This window comes from Pongo abelii, chromosome 7 (assembly GCF_028885655.2).
Source record: "Pongo abelii isolate AG06213 chromosome 7, NHGRI_mPonAbe1-v2.0_pri, whole genome shotgun sequence".
Classification (NCBI taxonomy): Eukaryota; Metazoa; Chordata; class Mammalia; order Primates; family Hominidae; genus Pongo; species Pongo abelii.
The window spans coordinates 96,126,533-96,149,623 of record NC_071992.2 but is presented as its reverse complement, the minus strand read 5'-3'; the positions used below and the strand labels follow the sequence as shown (position 1 = coordinate 96,149,623).

Genomic DNA, 23,091 nt, shown 5'->3' with positions numbered 1-23,091 from the left:
ACTCTAAAATCATCTCCCAAATCAATGAAGCTAAATTTCTTCCAATTGGGATGAAACCATCTTAATGGTCTTTCTTCATTCTTTGCACACTCTAGCTGATACTGATTATTCACTTCTTGGCTAGCCACTGCTATTCCATGCTTTGACCAGACACACCCATCTCTTAATGTTCTGTTTTCTTCTCTCTGAATTCCTGAACAGAATATTTACAAATATAAAGTCCAACAAGAAAATGGTGTGATCTAAATGGGGTTTGGGAAACATAAATCCGGTGGTGGCATCTGAGGAGGGAAAGGGAGGGTGTGTGGGTGAAAAAATGGGTGTGTAGAACTGTTAGAAACTTTCACTTTTGAAGTCACAAAATGCTGTAAGAGCTTTGGGAATGGTAAGGAAGGGGTGGATTCAAAACACATTTTAGAAAGAACAATGGGTTGGACTTGTGGGCAATTGCCTCTAGGGATAAGGTAGAGAAGGGAGTTAAAATGATACCTCTATTTTGGGCTCAAATGATTATAATGAGAGTGTCATCACCTGAAATAGGTACATCAGGAAGCTAATCTGATTCAGGGAGAACAAAAAGTTCATTTTAGAATCTTTGTCAGCATCCCTGTTCAACAGTTGGAAGCCACCATAAGTGAGCATTTAATGAGCCCCCTTCAAGTGTCTAACAGAGCATATGATGTTAAATGTCCAACAATAATTAGCTGAAGGTGAATACACCTTTTATTCTGGCCCCATGGAGGTGCCTACCAGGGTATCTGATGCGTAAGATCCTCCCCAGCCCTCCTCTACAGGGATGGAACTGGGGGTATGATTTGAATGTAAGAAATACGACTTAAGGCCGGGCACGGTGGCTCATGCCTGTAATCCCAGCACTTTGGGAGGCCGAGGCAGACGAATCACCTGAGGTCAGGAGTTCGAGACCAGCCTGGCCAACACGGTGAAACCCCGTCTCTATTGAAAATACAAAATTAGCACAGCATGGTGGAGCACGCCTTTAATCCCAGGCACTCAGGAGGCTGAGGCAGGAGAATCGCTTGAACCCAGGTGGCGGAGGTTACAGTGAGCCGAGACCATGACATTGCACTGCAGCCTGGGCAACAAGAGCAAAACTCCATCTCAAAAATAAATAAATAAATAAAAATTAAAATAAATAAAAAAAGAAATACCACTTACTACATAGCCTAACCCCACACAATAGCAAATATATTTTCTTTGTCACACCTAAAAATCGTCAGAAAGTGGCAAAATTAGTCATGTTATGTGCTTAATTTCCAGATTTGGTCTTACTTCATATTAATTTCTTAAGTAACCAACTCAAACGATCTTGAACTCCCACCCATTTGTTTCTTCAAAGTCCTGAACAATGCCAGAAAAGAGTCTACAGATCAGACAGTGCAAACAGAAAGCTTCTTGGAATTCAGCCATTATAATCAGGCTTACTCAAGGTAGAAGAGCAGGAGTAAAAGCTGAAAGACCTACACACTCAGCACAGAGCCAAGGCAGCTCAATCGCAGGGCCTAGAGTGGTGCGTTCAAAGAGTGTGAGATCGGTAGACAATAGCTCATGAAACAGTATTTCGAAAATCTAAGCGACTCTGATGATTCATATTACGAATTCATCCCAAACCTCAGATTGGTACACCTTCCTTGATTTCACACAAGCTCAGGAGGAGCTGCCATGCACATCAGTGACCATTAAAATGACTTGTAGCAAATCTCTACGTTCAAAGTCTAACTTTGACAGACAACCTTACTTCCAGCGAAGTCTACTCCCCTCCCTCCGGAGGGAAGAATGGCCTGTGGTTAACCGTTTGCCCTGGTGTCAGGGCCAACCGCTTCGAAGCGCCAGACTTTCGGAGACTGTGAGTAAGAGAAAAAAAAAAAATCCAGTCCGGGTTTTGTCTGAGCTGGGGGACCGGAGGGTTGTGAGGAATGGCTCGCGGAGAGGGGGGCGGTGGTGGAAAACACACAACACAAACAGCTCGCGCCGAGGCACGGCAGCGGTAGGCCCGGAGCGCGCGGGCGCAGCCGGCCGGGAGAGGCGCGCGCGGGCTCGGCCGCCGGCCGCATGGAGCGCAGCGCGGCCCGCGGCTCCCGGGCGGCGGCGGCGGCGGAGGCGGCAGCGCGCCGCTCGCTCACACCCACCCCCGCCCGCGGCCGCCGCGCCGCCCCGCCGTAGCCGCCGGCCGCCGGCGTCCCCGCCGGCCGGTCCAGCGAAGGCGGCGCCCGCGCCTCTGCAGCCAGTGGCAGCCGCGGGTCCTGGCCGGCGGCTCCTGCAGCCCCTTGCGGCCGCGAGTCCCCGGCCCTGCGGCCACAGCGGCCACCGGCGGAGGCAGAGGAGGAAGAGGAGGTGACAAACTCTCCGGCCCCGCGCCGCGGCCCGCAACCCCGCGCTCAGGCATGCAGGCGCGGCGTCTAGCCAAGCGCTCCAGCCTGGGCAGCCGCCGGGGGGGCGCCGCGCTGCAGCCGGCCGGGCCGGCGCCTGCGCCCGCCAAGGAAGCCGCCCTACCCGGGCTCCCGCCCCCTGTCCCGGGCCCGGCCCCGGCGCCCGCCCCGGAGAGCTGGAGGCCGCCGCTGCCACCGCCGCCGCCGCGCAGCGCCGGGACTGGCCCCCCTCGGGCCACTGGGGCCGCCGCCGCCGCCTCGTCGCCGGTGCTGCTGCTTCTAGGGGAGGAAGACGAGGACGAGGAGGGCGGGAGCAGGCGGCGGAGGGGGCTCGGGCGTGTGGAGGAGAAGCCCCGAGGGGGCGCGGAGGAGGAGGATGACGACGAGGAAGAGGAGGACGAGGAGGTGGTCGTCGAGGTGGTGGACGGCGACGAAGACGACGAGGACGGCGAGGAGCGTTTCGTGCCCCTCGGACCCGGCCGCGCAGTCCCCAAGGGCCCGGCCCGGGGCGCGTTGAAGGTGCGTGTTGGGCGCGGTGGCGCGCGTGGGACCCGCCGGCGCGGGGAGGGGGACGGGCCCGGGTACGGGCCCGGGCCTCGGGGCGAGGCGCCTGGCCGAGGCCGGTCAGCGGCGCCGGGGAGAGACCCGGCCGGGAGGGGTGTGTCAGGCGGCGCGGGCGGCCGCGCGGGGCAGCGCGAGGAACTGTTGATTTGCCTGCGCCTCTGGCCCCTGCGTCTCTCCCAGGCGGCCGCTCCCCCTTTCCTCAAAGGCCGTGTCGGGTTTGTTGTTTGGTGTGGGTGCCGGGAAAGGGCGCTTCTCCCCGGTGAGGTGGGGAACTTGGGTGATGGGACCCCGGAGGCGCCGGTTCGTGCCCGGTGGGGACGGGTGAGGCAGGGGAGAGTGAGATTTTATTCTCCCCCAAGGAAGGAGTGTCCCCTTCTCCTTATTTTGAGGGCTGTTCAAGCTTATTGAAACCAGAAAGCGGTGTTTCTTGTCAGTCTCTCAGCCCCTTCTTCCAACCAAGAACAATTGTTGATGAGTTTCCATCTCAGGCACTTGTGAGAGAACCGGTAAACCCAGTACAGCAAAAACCAAGCCCTTGGTTTCCACATGCATTTTGCTAGCACTTTTTGGCATTGACCCTCGCCCTCCCGTGTTTCCACTCGACATCATTTAGCGTTTGAGGTTTTTTTCCCTCCTCAAAATTGCAAATGAGAAAAAAAGAGGAAACCAGGAAAAGGGGGTGGGGGGTGGCATTTAAAATGGATGTGAGTTTCTGCTGAGAATTCTAGCGAAGTCCCCTGTGCACTGAAGCGCCGAGAGATTTTTCCGTTTGTGTATCTTCAGGAGATAAGGGGTTTATTATTACACAACTGACTGGTTGGGCTTTCAGGCATGCTATTGGACAAAGCAAACCACGTTGAGATTCATGCACGGTGTATGTTGCTAAGAAGTTTTGAGGGCAGCAAGTGGTAAGCAATGGAGTGAGTGATTTTTCTCAAGAGTGGTTCTTAAAATCAGCTGAATAACATTTTACCAGAGTTTTTAGAAGGTATTGGTTTTTCAGGAAGAAAAAAAAATTCATGAACAGGTGAGCTTAATAGTTAGAGACCACTAAAAAAAGCTTTGGGGGCTCACCAAAAAAAGCTCCTCAAAGCTTGAAATTGCATTTCCAAAGAAATGTTGAACATCGGCAATTAGAATAGCCCCAGAGTAGATGTGGGCAGAAATTTATTTCCTAGGCCACCCTGGAAGTACCGGCTCTGGGAGTGAGAAATTTTCAGCAAGTAGTCATTTGGGATGATAGTTTTTGACAGCTGCTTGTTGAAATCCAAACCGTGACCACATTCATTACCGTGGTCTATTGAAAAGCCCTCATTGTATGGCTACAGGATATAGCTGGGTTTGAAATGAAGTCACATGGTGTCAGTGACATTGAATAACAAGAATAGTGACTCCTTAGCATTTTTGTCCAGAAATACTGAAAGTGTGTCTTGTGGTTTGAATAGTGGTTGCACAATTTGTGATAGAAACAATAATAATTTATGCTCTGTGATGAAAACAAGCTTAATATAGGAAAAAAATCAAATCCATAAAAACAGAATAATGAATATGATAATTCACTTGATCAATAAAGATTTTTCACATCTTCAAATAAATTTCCTTTAAATTCTTTCAAAATGGGCTTCATTTTATAACACTTTCATTTGCCCACAACTTCAGAAATTTACACAGAGTATTGGAGTTATTTGAGGTTTATCTTTTAAATTACTCTTTTAAAGACACTGTATCTGAAGAGATTTTCTAATGGACTATCACTAGATAATTTTATTATAATGCATATACGAATGTTAACATCTTACATATATTCATGCATTCATTTATTCAACAAATATTTATTGAACACCTACTATGTGCTAGCAGCTATTCTAGAACATAGCAGTGGACACCTTCCTGATGCTCACATTTAGTGAGAGGCATCATAGCAACAATCAAATACATAGATGCAGATGTACATGCATAAGCAAGAATAACACTTCAGATTATGGTGTGTCCTGTGAAGAAAATCATGATATCTTAGAGTTTCAAAGGAAGAAGAGAAAGCTACTGTGGGTGAGATCTCTCTGAGGAGGGAACATTTGACCTGAGATATGAGACACTTCGCATGGGAAGGTCTTTCCAGGCAGAGGGAGTAGCAGTTGCAAGTCTTGAGGTGGAAAGGAGAAAAGGGTGAGTGTGGCTGGAACTTGGTAGGTATGAGATATGTCAAGGAGGCTGGGAGGTGCCTGCAAAGAGAGCCTGGTGGGCCCTTTAAAAGGATAGTGAAATCTTTGAAAAGTTTTAAGCAATAAAGTCTTACAAGGTAATTTGTAGTTTTCAAAAGATCCATGCTGTGTGGAGCACAGCAGTAGAGGCAGGGAGGCCAGTTGGGTGGCTGTCACTACGCAGACCAAGGGAGGGAGAGGGCAGCTTGGAGTTAGAGATTGGCAGGAGTTGGCAAATTCAGAATCTATTGTGAGGATCAACCTACAAGAACTTGTGGATGGGTTGGTTGATGGGTAATGAAGGAAAGGGAGGCATCCAGGATGAGACCATGATGTAAATGTTGGTTGAAGGTACCATTTACTAAGATTAGGAAAACCGAGGGAACAAAAATCAAGTTTTCTGTTTTGTGCATGTGAAGTCTGAGATGACTATTGGACAACCAGGTGGAGGGTGTGGTTAGGCAGATGGTGGTGAGATGGGGAATGGATAGGAGAGGTCAGGGATAGTGGGAGGAATTTGAGCGACATCAGTATGTTAATGTCATGTAAAGCCTGGGGGCTTTAAGGGAGTGCAGGGGGCCAAGAGAGGAGAGCCTGGGGCCTGATTGTGGGGCACAGCACTATTTAAGTTTGGGCATAAATGGAGAAGCCAGCAAACACTATTGAGAAGCAGCAGCCAAATAAGTAGAAGGAAAACTAGAAAATCTAAAGTCCAATAAGCCAAGAGAAGAAATAGTTCCAAAAAGTGGGTGGGGAGTAATGAACTGTATTGAATGCTGCTGAGATATAGAATAAAAAAAAGAGAGAGAGAGATGTTCATTTGGATTAGATAAGATGGAACTTACTAGTATCCTTGACAAGAGAAGTTTCAGTGATGTGCTTGGAGTAGGCTGAGCAGCCGATGAGAGGTGTGGACAGAGGGACACATGAAAAACTCTTTTGACAAGTTTGTTGGAAAGGAGAACAAAGAGGAGGAGGAATAGCTGGAAGGCCTATGGCCTAGGTTTTTTAAAAAGATGAGATACAGTAGACCCTAGTGTTATGACTGGAGCATCATGGGAATTATGTGGAAGAGGGGATATTAGTTTTCTATTGTAGTGTAGTGTAACAAATTACTACAAATTTTTTTTGCTTTAAAACAGTTCTTAGAGTTTCTGTGGGTTAGGAGTCTAGGCTCAGCTTAACTAGGTTTTCTGTGAAGAGTCTCACAAGGCTGCAATCTGGGTGCTACATGGGATGAGTTCTCATCTGAAGGCTTGACCAGGGAATAATTAACTTGTAAGCTTACATAGATTGTTGGCAGAATTCATTCCCTTGCATCTGTAGGACTGAGGGTCCTAGCTTCTTGCTGGCTATTGGTTGGAAGTTGTTCTCAGCTTGTAGAGCTCCTCTCCCCCGCCCCTTCCCTACTTACTGCTGTTCTTTGTCACATGGGCCTGCTTAGCTTGGCCTCTTACTTCATCAAGCCAGCAAGGAGAATCTTAGAGCCTGCCTGCCAGCAAGATGGAGCCTTGCATAATGCAATGTAATCAGGAGGAATAGGCCAGCAACTTGGCCATATTCTGTTGGTTAGAAGTAAGTCACAGGTTCCACCCACAACCTAAGGAGAGGGAATTTTACAAGGTTATAAACACCAGGTGGTGAGGATCATTGAGGGGTCATTTAGGGAGGAACCAAAGATGTAGAGAAAAGAGAAAAAACTACAGGAGGAAAGTCCTTGGAAAGCCTTAGGGAGGGAACCTGAAACCCAAGTAAAGGGCTGGCCTTTGGGAATCTTCCTCCATTAGATTGGAGAGAAGATGGAGAACATGAGTCCAGATTTGGGTATATTTTCTATATTGGGTGATGATCAGATGACAGTAGTTTTCTGATGGCTTCTGTTTTCTCTATGTAGCAGAAAGGAAGGTCATCAGCTGAGGGTGAGGGAGGTTTGAAGTAAGAGCTGAAGGCATTGAGAGCAAATGTACTAGGGAGATGAATAGAATTGCCGGACAGTATCAAGGACGCAACTGAGGTTTGTGATTCCACATTTATAGTTCAAGTAGTCTGTCTGGGTATGTGATTTTCCCAACTTTATTCCATGGCCTTATGCATAGAGTAATATAATAAAAATAATCCCAGCTAAATTTATTGAGTGCTTATCAGGGCCAGCACAAATCCTAGTGTATAGTCTCATTTAAATTTCATTACATGTCCTTGAGTCAGGCATTATTGTTATCAACTTCATTCTACAGAAGGGATGAGCAACTTATTTAAAGATAAAAAGCTGTTAGGCATCAGAGCAGGGGTTTGAACCCTGCACAGTCAAACCCCAGAGGTAGCACCCACATGCATTACACGGCATTGCCTCTTGTAGAGAAAGTGAAGGACTGGATTCAGCAGAGGTGGGGTTTAGCCTGATGGGTGAGCAATAGAAAGAAAGAGATGGAATTATTGTTGAGAGAGTTGGCGAGTGTATGATGATAGACTGAGTGATATAAGAAAAGTGAGGGCAGGAGGGAGTGAGGGAAGGCAGAAAAATCATGTGTCAGTGGGTTGGAGAAAACAAAGGTAAGCCAAAAAAATCAATAAAAGAATGGGAATGAAATCCACGACAATTTGGGCTCTGCAATAATATTAATTCAAACAAATATTTGTTGGGTATTTGTGAGACAGGAACTTTACTAAATGCTTTATATGAAGGAGGATCTTACGAAAATTTATGACTTCGGAATCAGTATGGCTCCCATTCTCCATCTGATGATGCTGACTTGAGGTGAAATATCACACTCCAGTATGTGGCCACAAGTGGGGAGCATGGGCTTACATCCATAGCCTGTGCTTTTAATCACTGAACTGGCATCTTTCTATATGTATTGGGATTTATGTGCCCATTTATTTCCAGGAAGATTTGAGAGGGCTGAGGAAACAGAGAGATAGATGCTACTAAGTATCTGAGATTTGTTGCTTGATTACTCTAATGGATACTTATGTGGGCTTTAAATGAGATAAGAGAAACTTTGTATTACATGGTTTTCAATTTCTGATCAAAAGAAGCTTAAGCATTTATCTGCAGTGGTAACAGTCCTGAACACACAAACCCCTCCCTACTCCCCTGCCTACCACCAGCTAACCCCTGGGCCCCTACCAAGGAACACTACCAAAAAACCAGAAAAGAAACAAACAGACAACACACAGACAAAAAACAAAGGCACTGCCAAACATAAGAAGGATACAATAAGTTGTTACTCAGTGAAGGGAAAACAGTAGCGAGACTGAGATAACAAGCACAGGGCTGTGCTCTGCAATCCTGGGCAACAGTTTAGGGATAAGAACACAAGAATCTAGAGGGTTTGATAATTTGCTAGTGTAATAGACTTATGAAAAGCTTGGACACAAAAGACTGCTAGAAGCCTACCAAGATTTTAACTATTGAAAAACTGCAGAAGAAAGGCTTTTAAATGAGATAATGTATGTTAAAGTTCCCACTTTCAGTGCTCAGTAAATATTAATTGAATGGAATCTGCTTCCTCTGTGCCAGTTCTTCAGGGATGGTTAACACATCTATTAGACTATCTCTTGAATATCAGATGACTTTAAGAAGCCTTTGGCAGGAACTGTGCAGCAAACACTGAATTCCAATTTGCTAACAAGTATGTGTCTTGCAAATGGTCTGTGTTGGCTCGAGCAAAAGGCATATGCTTAAGATACCAGACAAAGTTGTCATTCATTGAATCGTAGACTGCTGGAGCTGGAAGGCAAACAGATATTATCTAGTAATCCAGTACTTTCATTTGACCACCGAGGGCACTGACTATGCAGGGTGGTATGCCTGGTCCATCTGGGGCTGCTAGCAAGTTTGCTCTGCCATGATTTGTGCCCTGGTCTGCCAGCCCCAATTTATTGTCCTCACTTCTGGGTTGGTTTCTTATGCTCAGGAATGATCTACAGCTCACTCCTTTAGAGTTGTGGGTTGAAAATCCACAGTTTTCTGAAGTGGTCTACTACTTACTGCTTATCAACTTCTATTTTTGGAATACTTGTCTTTTGTAAAGTACCTCAGCTAGAGGTGGACTTACATGTGGCTGTGGTGTGATGGATGGAACCCTCTGAATCCTGCCTGGGCCAGTCCCCGCTCCCTGTGAGCTTTCCAAAGGACACGTATACACAGAGGTTAACAGATGAGAAAAGAGCCCCATTTCATTGGGAAGTGAGTGCCCATAGTCCCTGGTGTGGTGTTGATAGTAAACTTGCCTAGAAGGTGTCATTACCAGTCAACTGTTAGAGCCTCTTCTCCTTCACCAGCATTTTACTACTGGTTGACCATGGACAGCCCCATAACACAAGCATTAGAGAAAAGAGAAAGAGCAAGAAGTCAAGCCCTACCCTGAATCTGCTTACCCCCTGCCTCCTAGTAGGGAGGAGCCAAGCCAGGCCTGGTGCACCTGTAATCCTAGCTGCTTGGAAGCTTTAAGCCCAGGAGTTCAAGGCCAGCCTGGGCAACATAGTGATACCCCATCTAACACAGCCTGAGAGAGCCACAGCTCTATGTGAGTTTGACCTTCTAAAATTAGTAAATCTGTCCCAGTTAGATTAATGTATCCCTTCCCTCAAGAGGGGCTTAGAGGAGTAAGGGAGCCTTTCCCTCCCCATGTCATTGTATAACATCCAAACTTCTGATGTGCCTGAAACAATCAGCCTTGTTACAATGACTTGATATGTTTGCAGAAGTCGAGCAAACTTGACTTTTAGTTGCCCTGTGCCATCTTATCTTAAGGTAAATGCATGATTTCCCTTAGGCTTTCTGAAATATTTGTGAATACTTCAAGACCCTCATAACCAGCCAAATCTATGTTGTTGAAATAAGGATGATTTTCTTTGGGTGTAAGGTCCATGTTTCTGCTCATTCCCTCTGTTAGGAGATATTTATTGAGCCCCACTGTTTACCAGGTTCCTGCTATACACACAGGATACAACAGTAAATAGGCCTTCTTCCGCTTTCAGGGAGCCCACATTCTAACACATTCCTGCCAAGTTGTCTGTAAAGAGGTATGAAGTCGCTTTTCCTCTTTATCCCTAATGAGATCAAGATTAGATCTGCCCAAAGCCTTTTCTTAGCTACCGCAATTTGAGATGTAATCTGAAATATACCTTTAAAGCAACTGTAACCAAGTAATCCATATGAAGAAGATTCTGCGGCTTGGCCAGGAGGTGATTCCTGAATAGCTGGTTAAAAGATGAGTTTAGATCACTGAATTTGGCAAATAACTCTAGTTGCCCTTATTTACTAGATGAAATGGAACAGAATGTAACTGAAATATGTGTTCATAGAATTAGAATGATTAAAGTCTTACACTTCATTGAAGATACAGTTTTGGAAAAATCTAGAGTTACAATTTATATGTAGGAGACAAGCTTGACTTGAGTTTTCAAGGAGAGTCTGTAATGTTCAGACTCTCCTTGAAAGTCAGAACTTTGCAGTAACACACAAGGAGGCTTCGTTCATGTTGCAGAACACCATGGAGCCCTGAGGAGCAAAGAAGTAGTAGGGTGTTGCCTGGGCACTGCTCCATGGAGGTCTCTGTGCCATATATGACGGTCACCAGTGAAAATGTTTGCTTTACATATGTTCTTGTCATAATGGAAGGTTAAATGAAAGTCATATCTCCTCGATTCAGACTAATTGTACATGGCTAGTTGAAATAAGTGAATGTCAAAAGCGCTCCAACATTTTAAATTAAACCCAGTGTTTTAAAAGGTTGTATACCCTGAAATACCATCTGATAAACCTGCAGAAAGGATAATTTTAGTTCATAAATGTGACCTTCATTGTTGGCGCATCAGTGAGATGGGAGAGAACAGGCTAAGTCAAAGGAGATTATCCTCCCAGCTGCCCCCACCCAACTGTTACTTCTCTGTAGATCAAGAAGTGATGTGGCGCAGGCTCTGGGTTCAAATTCTAGCTTCTCCACTCACTTGTTGCATGGCTACATCGTTACTTACTGTCTCTACGCTTTCATGTTATCTGTAAAATTGAGATAATATGATTCCATCGTTGGCTATCATTTTTTTAATATGGCCCAGAGACCTCCTGAAATTAGACATGGATGGCAATTTATTTTGTTTTGGGATTCAGAAAGGAAACATTTGTAAAACTGTGCTCAAGGATCAAAAATCCTGCAGTTATTTTGACTGTTACAACCTCCTTGTTAATGCTACCAAGGCATTTCAGAGAGTTGCTTCCTGAAGTGACTCCGTTCATCTGAACCCTGTGGTGTTCCATCATAATATGTGGTGAGCTTTAATCTTCCCTTTCAGCTCAGGAAGCTGTGAGTCATTTATCTACTTGTGCAAAGAGGACAGAGACATCCTATCTCTTATGTTCATCAGTTTGTTCAGATCTATAGCTGTTATATTGGAGAAACCTGGCTATTATCCAAAAGGGTAGGTTGGAAGAGGCTTACCACACACATTGAATATATTTCTTAAAGCTGCTATGGAAATAAAGTGATGTCACCTTCTACCTCTAATTTGCATGTGGCTGGAATCTCCGAGGCATGGGTTTGCCCTTCCCACTCTCCTGTGCGTTGGTGTCTCAGACTTGTAATCTTGCTTGGTGGAGAAGTCATTCTTTGTTTTTTTGGGTAGATGGAAATGGGTGGCCCAAAGTGTACCTCTAAACGCATATCTGCTTGCTCCCACTGTTAGGGAGATGTCTAGACATGGAGAAAAGGGCATGGTAATTAATTGACTTTGGGAAATTCCACTTAAAAGTAGAGATACAATTTTTTTTATTTTATAAAATATTTCAAACATAGAGGAAATTGGAAGAGTAATATAACACACACATATATATATAAAAGTTACTGACTATATATGCCAAGGGCCATTTTGAGTTTCTAAGAGGGTGAATATAGGTTGTGATGTTTACATATTTGTCGGACTTTTTTTCTAGAGCATCTTTCCTTTGGGATACATTTTGGGAAATATTGGTTTATAATTTATTTTCTTGGTGGGAAAGGCATGGACTGAGTGTCTTATACCTTGAGATAAATAACTAAAACTGCATAATTAAAGAAATAAGTTGTCAAGTGAATTTCACAAGCACAAGGGAGAGTTAAAGTGTTGTAGTGGGTCATATAAGCTTTGACATATTTTTCCTCATAAAGCTGATAACTCTTCAGTATTGAGTTTCTAAAAAAGGGAGTATTTCCTGTGGTAAATTTTCACTTGTGTATCTGTGAATACCATTCTTGTGTGTGAAATTTAAAAACTGGTAGAGAACACTACCTTTCTCAATAAATCAGTACCCACGATGGGTCTAGTGTGGAAGACAGGAGGGTGTGGGAAGTGTTGTTGTAACAGAATTTAAAAGTGCCAAGGGAGAAGAAATTCACAAGGTGTTTATATCCAGGAAAGTGTATTTAATAATGTGTTTTACATTCTCTAAGAAAAAAAGATTGAAAATATCAGGAGAGTCTCAATGAAAAGAACATACAAAAAGAACATACCAGGATTCTAGGACTGATACATTTTCTGTCAACACTATTGCTATTACAAGTAAAGGGATTAAGCACTTGTGAATGCTGATACCATGTATAATAACTCTTAATTGGATATTGTTCAACGTTTATTTCCATATTACCCAATATTTAGTGCATTGTAACTAATAGAAGGCCCTCATAACCAACCTTACTTGATCTTCTTGATAACCTTGAGAAGTGGATATTATTATCCCCATTTTATAGATGTGTAAAATAAGCCTCAGAGAAGAATAGAAGTTTCTGTTGAAAAATATATATGAAGAATTTTATAACAAATGACAGATATTTGTCAAACATTTCAGAAAACATTTGGGGACTAGCAGATTTTTTTAAATAATTGGAATTGGTGCCTAAGCAGCAATGGAAATTTAAGGAGAAAGAATATTTTGGAGTAAATTATAAATTAAAACAATGTGAAATACAGTTTTCATAGGTTGTCATAAATGCTTTCATGTAGTTTGTGGACGCTTTGCAACTCAGCTGCAAGTGCTTACAGAAACTAATTTTTAATTTTTAACAATTTTTTGCAAGTTTTTGAAAATGTTTTGATTATCAGGTTCATAGACTTCTAACTCAAAACTAATGTAACAAAATATTAGGAAAAGTGGAAATATTAGAAAGGGGATCTTAGAATTTATAAAAATAAATATCTGAAGAGTACCTATTTGAAAAAATGTAGTCTTGTTTTATCATATATTAGTCACAGTAAAAATTATCAGAAAAGGGGGGGAAATGGACAACTGAGCCTATGTAAACACTGAACAAACACTGTAGCTTAGTGTGGGAAAGAGGAGGTGACAGTGGGGGTTGGGGGCATTTGAAGGGTTGACATGACCCAAGGTAGAGTTTATAGAAAGACAGCAAGGTCTCTATTTGCATATCTTATTACATGAGTGGCTGGTGGGTGTTCAAGAGGCTCTGAAAATGTGCTTTTAGTCATCTGCTGAGTGACAACAATTCTTTTAGCTCCTTATTCTTCTTTTTTTTTTTTTTTTTTTTGAGACGGAGTCTCACTCTGTTGCCCAGGCTGGAGTACAGTGGTATGATCTCGGCTCACTGCAACCTCCGCCTCCTGAGTTCAAGCAATTCTTGTGCCTCAGCCTCCCAAGTAGGTGGGATTACAGGCATGTGCCACCACATTTGACTAATTTTTTTTTTTTTTTTTTTTTGGTATAGACGAGGTTTCATCATGTTGGCCAGGCTGGTCTTGAACTCTCGACCTCAGGTGATCTGCCTGCCTTGACCTCCCAAAGTGCTGGAGTGCTGGGATTACAGATGTGAGCCACTGTGCCCAGCCCTTTTTGCTCTTTATTCTGATTCAAAAAAGATATCTAAAAGAGATCTCTATTCAAATAGGTCTTCCTCTCAGCTCCCTGTGTTGATTTCTGTCACTTGAATTTTTCTTGCACTCTAGCACATGATTATTTGGAAAAATTATCTTTATTTTTAAAACTATAATAGAAATGATATAGTTTTCATTGTTTGTAAACTATGCCTAGCTTTATGTGTTAAATTGAGATACCTCAAAGATCTTGGTTAAGTTCATTTACAAGTTAATGGTTTGATGTTTGAAAAAGTCATTTTTTCTACAAAAAATTAGCCAGATGTGGTGGTGGGTGCCTGTAATCCCAGCTCCTCGGGAGGCTGAGGCAGGAGAATTGCTTGAACCCGGGAGGCAGAGGTTGCAGTGAGCCAAGATCGCACCACTGCATTCCAGCCTGGGCGACAAGAGTAAAAAACTCTGTCTGGAAAAAAAAAAAAAAAAGTTATTTTTTCTGTCCTATTCAACCACATGGCTATTTTATTGAACTTTAGTAAACTTTGTGGATGGTGGTGTATTACTGAGATGGGATTGTATGGAGAAGGAAAAGATTCAGATTGAAAGGAGAATCAAAAGCTCTGTCTTAACCATGTTAAGTTTGACATACCTGTTAGACCTCCAAATGGAGGTGTCAGGCTGGAATTCGGTGGAGAAGATGGAGCTGGAGATGGAAATTCAGAAGACACGGGCCACTAGATGATATTTAAGTGATGGGATTGAGGGAGCATACCAAGGGGTACAGCAGGTAGAGAAGGGAAGGTGACTGGGACTGAGCTCTGGAGCACTTCAAATGCAGTGCTGCATTTCTCTGTCTCTGTCTCTTAACAGTTTTACTGTATTTAATTCACATACCGTATAACTCTTAAAGTGTACAATTGGGTGTTCTTTAGTATATTCACAGAGTTGTGCAGCCATCATCACAATCTAAGTTTGGAACACTTGTGTCACCCCTGAAAGATACCCCGTACCCATTAGCATACAACCACAGTTGCTTTGACTTTTCAGTGCCAGTAAGACTTTATTCATTCATTGCATTTTTCAGGAAAAAAAAGAAGTGGAGGAAAGGAGAGGGTTAATGTGTTAGAAAACACTGGAGGAAGTAAGGGAAAGGAAGAATCCAGTACAGCAAAATCAAACATCCAATAAGTATACTCTAGTGATGGGCTCATCAAAGCTCAAGGGGGTTGTCTTCTGCAGTTCAGAAATAAGGGGAAATAAAAGACAAAGACAAGTTCTCATTTTCTTTCCTCACTCTTTCTTCTTGTAAACTCAAGATAAAGCTTTGGTTTCTAGCGGTGAACAGAGTTGAATTACATTCAATCTGCATGCTACTAGACAGTCTTGTGGCTACTTTGACATTGATCTTTTGCACCAGCAGAAGAGTCCCTGAGTGAATTTGATGGACATTCTTCTTTCATTTCTTTGTCACCCACTTCAAGTTTCTAAGTGGAAGACTTCCTCCTGCCCCCCCACCACCCATCTCTCATTTCTGTCTACTCTAGGATTTGAGAGCAGTAAACAGACCTGGTCCATACAAATCCAGCAGTAAAAGTGTTTGACATAAACACAATAAGGAATGGACTTCAACCACTGGGGTATGGATTGGAAATGAAAGCTACAGAGCTTCTAATTTATTCATATTTGTATGCAAGTCTTTTATAATTTGGAGTCACTCCAAGAATTCAGTATGTACACCCATCTTGTCATTTTGGTTAAAGGTAGGAGAGGAGTCAAGTTTTTGGGACAGAAGATCTTGTCTAACATAGGAAATAAGGGAAGGAGCATGATGAGAGAGTGGGTAAAGATGTCCACCTTGTGGAAAGGGTCACACAGTCTTACAAATCAGATCCTTTGTGTGGTGCATAATCTTTTGATGAAAATATTTGGTATTTTTTTCATACAAAATGTTGGTAAACAATACCCTAAAACAACAGGAGAAAGACCAACACATTATAGTTATACAAACTAGACCATGTAGCAGTCACTAAACCAGCAACTTGTGAAGTTCTACAAGGCTCAGACAAATCTAAAAGCTAGAAGGGGGATGATTTTGGAAAGACTGGACCCACAGTCGGGCACACATCACCCAGTGTGTTCTATTCCACTTGCCCCATTTCAACACAGAGACAGCGGTCAACGAGGTAGGTACACACTGATTTCATATGTTGTCCATCAAATCTTCCTTTCTCTGTTAGCTCCCTAGGCTCTGTTATCACTACTGCAGCAGAAGATGCTGGCCCTGCACCACAAAGAAGCTCTTGTTTACAGTTTTATCTGAAAGCCACACAGAAGTACAGAGGTTTGAAAGGTTAAGGTTCCAGTGTGTGTGCTTCAAACATACATCCGCAGCAGCATGAGATGAAAACAGAGGTTTCATTCTTACAATCTTGTTTGCCCCACACTGTCGGGATTTTTGCACGAGTGTGTGCACGTGTAGGGTAGCCTTAGCCTTATCCAGTGAAGGATGACTCTTGTGTGAAAAGTGAGCCAATGACCTAGGATTAAAGGTTTGGTTCAGAAATTCTTAAATACATGTATATATATGCAAGCCTCATTGTCACTGTTTTCATTCTGGTCCTTTCACCAACCCTGACCTCTTCTAACCTCTCTGTGTTGCTTTTCTGTTCAGGCTCATTTCCAATCATCCAGTAGAAGGAGGCACAGTCAGAGTCATTCTGTGGAGTGAAAGTCTGCCTGTCGTACAGACCTGGAGTCGCTGCTGACTTATCCCTGAGATTGCTCATGTCCTTGAGAACACAGTGTAAAAATAAGGGCCTCTCAGGTTAATGTATTGAGAAATACAAAAGCAAAATATTTGTATTAAGAAACATAAAGAATTCACACAACAGCATCATTCATACATGGCTAGTGTCGTTGGCATCCTGGTGGGAACCATCATTCAGGTTAAGGCTAAGCAAATAAAATCATCATAGACCAGCATGGCATGGGAGTGAACCCCAGGGGAGCAGGCCTGCAGCTGTTACTCCAACACTTGCTTTCCCACTGTTACAACACATTGCTTAGGATGGTTCCTAGCACCCTGTACCAATAGTGGTCATATTAGAGACAAGACAGGGACAATCCTTTCCTACCCCTGGTAGATTAACTTCACAAAGTAGTGGCTTTTTGAGTCTAGCAGTCTGGTCTCATGTTTCATCTTTTTACTTTAGCATAGAAAATATATCTTGTCTTAGAACCTAAAACCTATGATGAGAGATGAAGAAGGATATCCCACAATGTTGAGTCAGTTTATCAAGAAGACATAAAAATCCTAAATATTTATGTACCTCATAAGAAAGCTTCAAAATATATGAAGCAAAAGCCCAAAGAATCAAGAAGAGAAATAGACAAATTCACAATTATCATTGAATATCTTTGTTACATTCAATTATTGATGGAATTGGTAACAAAAAGTAAGATTATAGAATATTTGAATAACACCACCAAACAGCTTAATCTAGTTAATGCTTGTAGAATGCTACACTGCGCAATTTTAAAATAGGCATTCCTTTCAGTTTTACAATGAATATGAATGTACACTGTATACTGGGGGGCACACCAAGTCTCAGTAAATTCCAAATAATTGAAATCATATCACGTAGAATATATCCTTTGACCACAATGGAATAAAATTAGAAATCAATAATAAAAATTTAACTAGAAAATTCACAAATATTTAAAAATCAATCACTATATTTCTTTTGTTGTTGTTGTTTTGTTTGTTTGTTTGTTTGTTTTTTGAGACGGAATCTCGCTGTGTTGCCCAGGCTAGAGTACAGTGGCACGACCTCAGCCTCCTGAATAGCTGGGATTACAGGTGTGCACCACCACGCTTGGCTAATTTTTGTATTTTTGGTTGAGATGGGGGTTTCACCATGTTGGTCAGGCTGGTCTCGAACTCCTGACCTCAAGTGATTTGCATGCCTCAGCCTCCCAAAGTGCTGGGATTACAGGCATGAGCCACCGTGCCCAGCCCCATCAATATTCTTCTAAATAAACCATTGAATAAAGAAGAAATCACAAGTGATTAGTAAAATAGTTTAACTGATTGAAAAGGAAAATGCATCATGAAAGTTTGTGGAAGTTACATCAGTGCTTAGAGGGAAATGTATAGCCTTTAATCAGTGATCTTCCATCCAAAGGTGTTAGAAAAAGAAGAGGAAGGAAATAAAAAGACAAACAGCAGAGAAAATCTGTGAAACCAAAAGCTGATTCTTTTAGAGGGTCAATAAAATTGATAAACTCCTAGCAATACTGATTTTTTTTAAAAAGAGAAAGCACAGATTGCCAGTTCAGGAATGAAAGAAGGACATTACTATAGATCTTATAGATTTTAAAAGGAAAATTCAGACATATTACTTTTGTGTTAGTAAGGGACTTTTGCCTGTAAATTTGAAAACTTGGATGAAATGGGAAAATTCCTTGAAGAACTGAAGTTAACAAAACTGACCACATGAAGTAATAGGTTATCTGAATAACCTACCATCTGTTAAAGAAATATCCCATGATTTGAGGGAAAAAAAAAAATAAAAGAAATGGAACTTATAATTAAGAACCTTTGTACATAGAAAACTCCTGATGAGAATGGCTTTACCAGTGAAATCTATAAAATACTTAAGGAAGATATAATACCAATCTTACAAAAATCTTTGCAAAAAAGAAATAAGATGGTATCCTTCCAGTAAATTTTATGAGACCAACATAGCCTTGACATTAAAACCATGCAATGAGATTACAAATAACATTGCAAACTTTCATGTACATAGGCAAAAACACTTAAGAAAATATTAGCAAATCAAATCTAGTGATATAAAATGTATGATACATTATGATCAAAGTCATTTCTTCTCCCAGGAATGTAAAGTGTAAATACTAAAAATCAAATAGTGTAATTCACTGTATTAGTAGATTGAAAGGGAGACACCATATGATTATCTCAATAGATGCATAAACAAGCATTTGACAAAGTTCAATACTCATTCATGATTTAAAAACTCAATAAATTGGATGGAAATTCCCCAAACTGATAAAGTATATATATAGGAATCCTATAATTAACCTCATATTTAATAGCAAAAGATCATTTCCTCTACCAATATCAGGAATAAGGCAAGGATGTCTGCCCTGTTTTATTCAATATCATCTTGGAGGTTTTAGCCAGTGTGATAAGGCAAGAAAAATAAGTGAAAGGCATAAATATTAGGAAGAAAGAAAATACCACTGTTTCTATTTGCAGATGACATATTATATGCAGAGAAATCCTAAGGAATCAACAAAACTACTAAAATGAGATTTCAAATATCATTTACAGTAGCATCAAAAACTAAACAAGGATACAATTAATGAAAAATGTACAAAAAAGGTGTGTGAAATCTGTAAAACATTGATGAGAGAGAGCAAAGACCTAAATAAATGAATTGATATACTATGTTCATTTAGAAACTTAATATGGTTAAGATGTCAGTTCTCCACAAATTGATTAAAAGATTCAGCACAATCCCAATTAAAATCTCAGCAAAATTTTTAGTAAGAAATTGACAAGCTAATCTCAAATGTATACGGAAATGCAAAATAACTACAATAATCTAAACAATTTTGAAAAGCAAGACCAAAATTGGAAGACTTAATCTACTTGATTTCAGAACTTACTATAAAGTGAGAGTAATCCTAACAGTGTGCTACTGTTGCTACAAGATAGACAGATGTATTCGTGTAATAACCCCAAAATAGACCCAACAGAAATGGTTTGACAAAGGCACCAAAGAAATTAAAAATCTTTTCAACTAACAGTCCTGGAAAGACTATTCATCTGGAAGGAAGAAAAAAAACAAACAAACCCTCAATTACCTCTACCTTGCACCATACACAAAAAAATTATTTAAAAATGGATCATAGATATAAATGTAAAAGCTAAAACTTACAGAGCTTCTTGAAGAAACAGAGGAGAATATCTTTGTAACTTTGGGATAGGCAAGGATTAATTAAATTAATTTTTAAATTTCAAATAGTTTTAATTTGTAGGTCTTCATTTTAGCATTTTCCTTTAAACAAACAAAAAAAATCAAGTCAATTGAGAGGCAGATACATGTTATTCTTCTGAAGTAATTGCAGTGTTTATCAAGAATTGAACAGGGGCCGGGCACTGTGGCTCATAGCTATAATCCTGGCACTTTGGGAGGCTGAGGCAGGAGGATTGCTTGAAGCCAGGAGTCCAAGACCAGCCCCGGCAACCAAGCAAGACCCTTTCTCTACAAAAAATACAAAGAATTGGCTGAGCACAGCAGCATGTGCCTATAGTCCCAGCTACTCAAGAGGCTGAGGTGTGAGGATCACTTGACACTAGGAGTTCAAGGCTTCAGTGAGCTATGGTCACGCGACTGCACTCCAGCCCAGGTGACAAAGTGAGACCCTGTCTCAAAAGAACTGAACAGGCATTAGATGTAACTCTGAACTCTGACCAAATGAGAGAACATTTCTTTGAAGCAAATAGACAATAAAAACACAAAACTGGTATTTTCAGAGACCAAGTGAATGAAGTTTGTTTCACTATGGTCTTAGTTACCTTAGGAGGTTGAACTTCTCTGCTATGATCATTATTTTATTTTTTATTTTTTTATTTGTGTAAATGTATGGGGGTACAATTGTAATTTTGTTACATCCATAGATTGTATAGTGGTGAAGTCAGAACTTTTATGTTAGTTATCCATCACCTAAATAACGTACATTGTATCCATTAAGTAATCTCTCATCATCCACCTTAAGAGGATTACCCTTACCCCATTACCCTTCCCTGTTACTGTTGTGTATCATTCCATACTCTGCGTCCATGTGTACACATTATTTAGCTCTCACTTATAAGTGAGAACATGTGATATTTGTCTTTCTGTATCTGACCTGTTTCACTTATGATAATGACCCCCATGTCACTGCAAGAAACAGGATCTCATTCTTTTTTATGGCTGAATGGTATTCCACTGTGTATATGTATCACATTTTCTTTATCCAGTCATTCATGGATGGGCATTTAGGTTGATTCCATATCTTAAGCAAAGATTTTTTAGACAAGAACTAGATAATAATATTTCTAAATGAAAAGAAATTGATAATTAGACTTTTATCAAAAGTAAACACTTTTACTCATCAAAAGACACAAATAAGAACATATATCAATAATCAAATAAATTTCCTCTGCTATCACTTTTATCTTGGGATATCAAAACATTGTATCCATGTACTGCTTACTTTGTACCAGACACTTTGCTGGGTACAGAGGATATACTATTGAACAAGAAAGGCATGGTTCTTTTGGAACATTCAATTTAGTGAGGAAATAATCAAATGTGATAACTTAATTGTACATTTTTAAATAACTTAAAGACTGTATGGATTGTTTGTAACTCAGAGGAGTAAATGCTTGAGGGGATGTATACCCCATTCTACATGATGTGCTTATTTCACATTGCATGCCTGTATCAAAATATCTCATGTACCCCATAAATATATACACCTACTGTGTACCCACAGAAATTTAAAAACTTTAAAAAAATTTAAAATAATAGTCAAACAAATAAGTAATTACAATATGAAATGGTAACTGCAAGGGTAGTGAAAGTACAGAATGCATATTACAGTTTTCATTTGACAAATGCAGAAAGCTGGCAGTAGTTAATAATTTGCTAACTTGCAAAACCAATCTAAGCTCCAATTTGCTGACTCCTGCTCCCACCCCTCTTTTTTGTTTCTGTTGTTCTAAGCAAAGGGAGTAGAATTTTAAACTTAAGCTTAGTGGCTAGGTTCAGGTAGAAACTTATATTCTGATTTTAGTTTATATAAAGAGAAATGGATTTGTAGCTACTTAAAGAAATCCCATCTTAATGCTGCTATCTTACAAGCCTTTTAGAAAATTAGTTTTTCAGACTATGTCACAGTTAGGCAAGTTCTTCTAATTATATTCTTTTGCAGTACAGTGCCCAGTGAGTTGGAAAGGAGATCCCAGCTCAAGCAGTCCCTCTAATCTTTGCCTTGCTGAGTATTTTTGGTGTGTCTTTTTTAAAAAAGTTGATAAAATTGACAGGAAGGCACTGAGGAGAAATGGAGAAAAATATAGAACTGGAACATATCACTAGAGAGAGAAGCTTTACTTTTAAGGGTTAACATGTAATGGAAATGAATGCTTTTGTCCTTTTTTATCCTTGGACATCACGACAGCAAAGCATTGATTATGTCTTGTGTTTTTACAGTGCCTTAACGCTGTTTACCATCATTTCATACACAGTATCTTGTGTATTTCCTATAATCCTCACAGTCATTATTATTTCAATTCAATCACAAGGCAGCGGTGGCCAGAGAGGGTAAATGAGTAGTTCAAGATGACTTTAATAAATAACTTTGCATCCTTTCTTTCTAATTTTGTACTGTCTTTATCTTATCTGCAACGTATTAGTAGATTTTTGTGTTGATATCTTCCTTTATGACTCATTCTTGCTTTGGTCTTTTGTTTACTCCTGTTAACCTCGTGACACACCTTTTGTTTCCCAGTGACTTCCAGGCCATCAGCATTGCCCTTCCTTCCCCAGCAAACACCCATTGCTTCTCATTTTCTCCCTCATCATTAGTGGTACCAGTACTCGATAAAAATATTTGTTTAGGAGTAAGCACTTGATAAATGTTTCAATGAATAGAAAATGAAAGAACAAGCATGTCATTATACAGACACTCTCTGATGATTTTCCTCTGTCACCTTTCTTCCTGTGTTTCGTCTATTACCAAGTCCTGTTTGTTCTTTCTACTGTTTTTTTTCTTTTCCAATAATAACTTTCTTGATTTCTATAGTTTCGTCGTCATTTTTTTTTTTATTTTTTTTTCCTCCATTGCCTCCTCATTTAAGTCTGTTTTCCACAGAACTGCTAAAATAATCTTGGGTTTTATGTAACTTTTTCTTATTATAGAAGCAATACTTGTAGAACATTTTAAAGTCCTGGAAAGAAAAAAGAAGGAACTAATAATCATCTGGAATTTAACTCATTTTTCATAGATTGTTGTTTTTAGAGATGGTATCTTGCTCTGTAGCCCAGGCTGGAGTGCAGTGGTGCAAA

At 41.0% G+C, this 23,091-nt stretch overlaps 1 protein-coding gene across 1 annotated transcript in view; it reads left to right on the top strand.

The window, feature by feature from the left end:
- Positions 1-2,225: 2,225 nt before the first annotated feature.
- ZNF704 (zinc finger protein 704) overlaps positions 2,226-23,091 on the top strand; it is a 243,044-nt gene continuing 222,178 nt past the window's right edge. Inside the window, exon 1 of the mRNA XM_024251403.3 lies at positions 2,226-2,906. Within this exon, the coding sequence (XP_024107171.2) occupies positions 2,403-2,906 (504 nt within the window). The 5' untranslated portion in view covers positions 2,226-2,402. The remainder of the gene's footprint in view (positions 2,907-23,091) is intronic.